Source organism: Arachis ipaensis, chromosome B5, assembly GCF_059453495.1.
Source record: "Arachis ipaensis isolate K30076 ecotype BB chromosome B5, ASM5945349v1, whole genome shotgun sequence".
In the NCBI taxonomy this organism is placed as follows: domain Eukaryota; kingdom Viridiplantae; phylum Streptophyta; class Magnoliopsida; order Fabales; family Fabaceae; genus Arachis; species Arachis ipaensis.
Genome location: NC_142440.1, coordinates 8,535,099 through 8,539,366, shown reverse-complemented (window position 1 = coordinate 8,539,366; position 4,268 = coordinate 8,535,099). Strand labels below are relative to the sequence as shown.

General features: G+C 41.9%; 1 protein-coding gene across 1 annotated transcript; it reads right to left on the bottom strand.

The window, feature by feature from the left end:
• Nucleotides 1-1,741: 1,741 nt before the first annotated feature.
• Nucleotides 1,742-3,193, bottom strand: LOC148563314 (uncharacterized). Its single transcript, XM_088486730.1, has 3 exons — nucleotides 3,065-3,193; nucleotides 2,761-2,830; nucleotides 1,742-2,628 (listed from the first exon to the last, which is right to left on the bottom strand). The coding sequence occupies exons 1-3, from the start codon at nucleotides 3,191-3,193 to the stop codon at nucleotides 1,742-1,744; spliced, it is 1,086 nt and encodes a 361-aa protein (XP_088342856.1).
• Between the last annotated feature and the right edge of the window lie 1,075 nt (nucleotides 3,194-4,268).

Below are 4,268 nucleotides of genomic sequence, written 5' to 3'. Positions count from 1 at the left end.
TCAAAATCTCACCCCCAACCAACATAATCGAGCATCTGCTAGGGTTCCAGAGGTTAGGGTGGAGCCATGGCTGGGAGAGCTCATGGTTGTCTCGAAGTCGGTCGTCTGCACAGAAGAGGGAGCTTCTCTGTGGACATGGTGAGAGACCCATGCTACGAATTTCGGAAACGAAGAACAACCCTGGGCGATGATTTCGGGGCTGTGTCTACTATGAGGTGCGTTTTTTAAATTTTCGTTCTTGATTGTTGGTAATGTTTTGTTTCTTGGGAACTGACTATGGTGGGATCCTGTACATTAGAGAAGAGTGTGAGTTCTTCCGTTGGGCAGACCCATAAGGTGAAAGTGAAGATCCGCAGGTTGTAAGCTTGAGGAGGAAAGTTGTAGCCCTGAAAGCAAAAGTGAGGGACATTGAATGGAAGTTGAAGGTTGCTGCAGTGTTGGGCATGGTTGGTTGGATTGATTTTTTTTTTTGTTGCAGATTTGGTTGAATCAGAAGCTAGGGCAACGTTGTGTGATGCCTCTGATCTATGCTTGATGAAATTAGGGGAGAAAATAGGGCTTGTTTAGGGTGTGTTTAGGGTTTAATGAAATTGTACCTGCACCTGAGTTTTATTGTTTGAATGAATCTGAGTTTTGTAAATTGAGTTGTATTGTGTTAATGAGAATCTGCTGTTGTGACTGGACAGAGTCTGTGTTAGTGAGTTTGGTTTAGGGTGTTGGTGATTAATTATGTAAGTGAATTGCTATATATGTAATTTGACAAGAAATTGGGAATGAAAATAGATCTGGTTGCCTGGAATTGATATTGAAAAATTGTGTATTGCTTATATGAACTGACATTAGAGAGCACCACAAGCACATTTGACAGAACACAACTATGTCAAAATCATTAATAAGCATATCTAAATAACAACAAAAGATGGAAACTTCAGTCACTATCAAATTCATTAGATGGACCCAGAGCAAAATATTGTCTAGTTAAAGGAAAACAACAACAAAAGATGGAAACTTTTGGATCCACAAACCTAGAGCAACTCTGTTACTATCTAAGGAACAACAAGCATAAACCATATTACATAAGTTTCAGACAAAATAAAGTCTCACAAACATTGAGTGTACTCAACTCAGTGTTACATTAATAATAGAACACATCTCAAATGATCATAAATCTCTAAAGGTTTCCCCAAGCTCTTGGTGGAAGTTTTGCCATGAGCCTCAACTTTTTTGGAGAGACATGATGTGGAATGTTGTGATTGAATGAGACTGTCCTGACTGGTTGGCTTGAGCAGGATGCATCCTTCTCCTTGGGTACAGGTGGTTACTGTGTGGAGCTTCTGATTGGCTTCATCTTGGGCCTTCAGTGGAGGGTACCTGCTGGTGGTTTGTTCGACCTGGATGATGGTTGTATGGGCTTGGACCTGGGTTGGGATGACTTGGGCCTATATGAGCTGGTGGCTGGTTGGGGCTGTGATGATAATTTTTGTTGCCTATTGGACCGCTTCTTCCATCTAGTTGCAGATTACACAGCAGGTTGTGATGATACCTTAGACCTGGTTGTGGGAATTGCAGATGAAGGCTTCCTCCCTTCATTGGTTTTCTTCATAGCAGGTTCCTTAGGTGGTTGGATCTGAAACATATAAACAATTACTGTTAATCAACCATTCACATACAACCCTAACAAACATAATGTAAATACACTTACAGAGAGGGGTGGCTTCTTGCATCCTCCCCTCTTGTGACCTTATTCACCACATTTTGAGCACCTCTGAATCTGCCCCCTCCTAGACAAGTGGGACTGGCTTCTGTCCTCAACTTTATCAGGTCCTCTCTTCCTCTTCTTCACTGGTCTGTGGCTAGGTTTCCGGTAGGGAGGCAGCATCACATCATCAAAGTTTGTCTTCTCCCACAAATCTGGGCCATTTAGAGGGTTGATTACTGAATCATAGCATTTGACATAGGCAGGCTTCTTGTAGCAGTCATCAACATATGCATCCATATCAAGACCCTTAAAGTTGATGCAGTTGATGGCATGTGTGCATGGAATACCACTGAGTTGCCACTTCCTACAAGAACACTCATGAGCAGATAAATCAACAGCAAATTTGTTCAACCCATTTACAACCTCATATGTCTGTGCAGCAGACCAATAAGGCCTCCGCTCACCAGCTGACATGCCCCTCCTCTCTATCTTCTTCCTAATGCAAGGTAAAACTGTACCATTAAACTTTTGAATTAGTTCTCTATTAACAGCCCATCTACTCATCAAGTAAACCCTAATTTCTTCTAATATTGTAACTATAGGCTTTTCCTTAGACTCGACTATTGCACCATTAAAGCTTTCACACATATTGCTTACAAGAGTGTCGTATTTAGAATCAAAGTTAAACCTGGACCTGCTCCAACATCTAGGAGGAATAGCATTCAGATGCCTGTGAGCCTCCACATTGATCTTTCGGATGACTGCCATCTCTCTCTCCCATTCCTTCCAGTGTGTAGCCTTTGCACACCTCCACATCAATTGCTTCAAGTGTAGTCCAGGAAACTTTTTCCTGAAGTTGCTGTACAGATGGCGGACACAGAACCTGCGGTCTACACCTGGGATGACTTCGTCGAAAGTGGGCAGCAGACCTTAACAAAAGAGGTAAACTTTTGTGTAATAACAATAACTGTTTAAATGGAAGTTAAATGGGAAAAAAATTAGAAGTTAAATGATTCAATAACTATTTACCTTCTACTGATCAGACATGAAGGTTGATCTACCAGTTATCTCAGCCCCAAAATCATCAATTAGCAGCTGGAGAAACCACTTCCAGGTGTCTTTAGTCTCTGACTCCATAATGGCATACGCAATTGAAAGCATTTGATCATTAGGGTCCTAACCTATCACGGTCAACAGCTGCCCCCCTTGAGGTGTCTTGAGAAAACAGCCATCCAACCTAATAAACCTACACTGCAGAAAGCTCTTTTTGGAAGCAGCTAGTCACACGTGTATTCTTTGAAATATGCAGAATTTGTTTAACGAAGTGTGCTGTTTCTCAAACTCGAAATCAGAGGACCTCTGTACCTTGAGTGTCACTGATGACCCTGGATTAGCCCGTAACAGCTCTGAGCAGTAGTCAGCGATCATCTTATACTGCTTCCAGTAAGTTCCTTGTATCTCATACAATGTAGCTTGTCTTGACCTAGCTGCCATTGATGTTGTCACAGTCAGATTCCACTTCTTTTGTGCCTTGTTCACCAGGTCCTTTATATTGACCTTTGGGTTATGTTCCAACTTCTTCTTAAAGGCTCTACTCAGCTACGCAGTATGCATTATCCCTACCCTATGTGACTGGCCACAAGTGTGCTTAAGGTTCCTCACTCATTTTTGCTGCATATAACCAAAACGAACAACCCGACTGACAAACAGCCCTTACTCTAACCAAGTCAAGCTTGGCATACTTGATCCCCCTCCTTATTTGCACTGCATACGCTGTTACAGTGTCTTTGAATTCAGCTTGAAGCATATACAGTTCCAACCTCCCATTTGTAACTCGTCATGTCTTTAACATCTTTATGAATTGGATACCAAATAGATTTATTGTTATCATCATTCTGTCTGTCCTCCTTATCTAAACCACCACCAACTTCATAATCCAAATCCATTTCATCACTATTGAAGCCTTCCGCATCACTGAAATCACCATTCACAACCCCTTTACCTTTATCAACCCGATCATCATCCGTAGCACCTCTCAAATCCTCAAACCCACTCTCATTATCATACTCCTCTTCACTATCTGTAAAATGAACATCATCTGTACTGTCAACCTCAAGATCAGACGGAATAACTCCTCATCATCGCTGTCATCATCACTGTTCGATTCAACCCGTGCATTTCAGCAGCCACATCTGGGTGCAAGTTATCTCCTTCATTAACTTGCTTCGGATGATCATTTTCCTTCTGTGGACCCCGTTCACCCTCATAAACCACCAAATAATTCCTAGGATTTTTCTCTGTTTGGCCTCAAACATCAATATACCCTATTTCAGGAAATTCTTCAGCATCGTCAACCTTATGCACCACGAACAGCTCAACATGACTCCTCAGCTCCGCTATTCTACACATCTCAAGTGTATCTCTGTCACCCGCAAATAACTTCAGATCCTTCTCTAACCATTCAGCACTTGGATCCTTATACCACAAAGTTGAAATGTTTTCCTTCGTATACCCAAACTGTCTCACCTTTGCATATGCCTCAAATACAGACCAGCAATCACTCTCAACA

What these genes read in the sequence shown, in the direction of transcription:
- LOC148563314 (XM_088486730.1), bottom strand. Translation starts at nt 3,193, where the DNA reads ATGGCAGCTAGGTCAAGACAAGCTACATTGTATGAGATACAAGGAACT. An exon ending in GGTCATCAGTGACACTCAAG is followed by an intron (nt 2,831 to 3,064) that starts GTACAGAGGTCC and finishes GCCATTATGGAG; the next exon opens with TCAGAGACTAAAGACACCTG. An exon ending in TTTTGGGGCTGAGATAACTG is followed by an intron (nt 2,629 to 2,760) that starts GTAGATCAACCT and finishes TCTTTTGTTAAG; the next exon opens with GTCTGCTGCCCACTTTCGAC.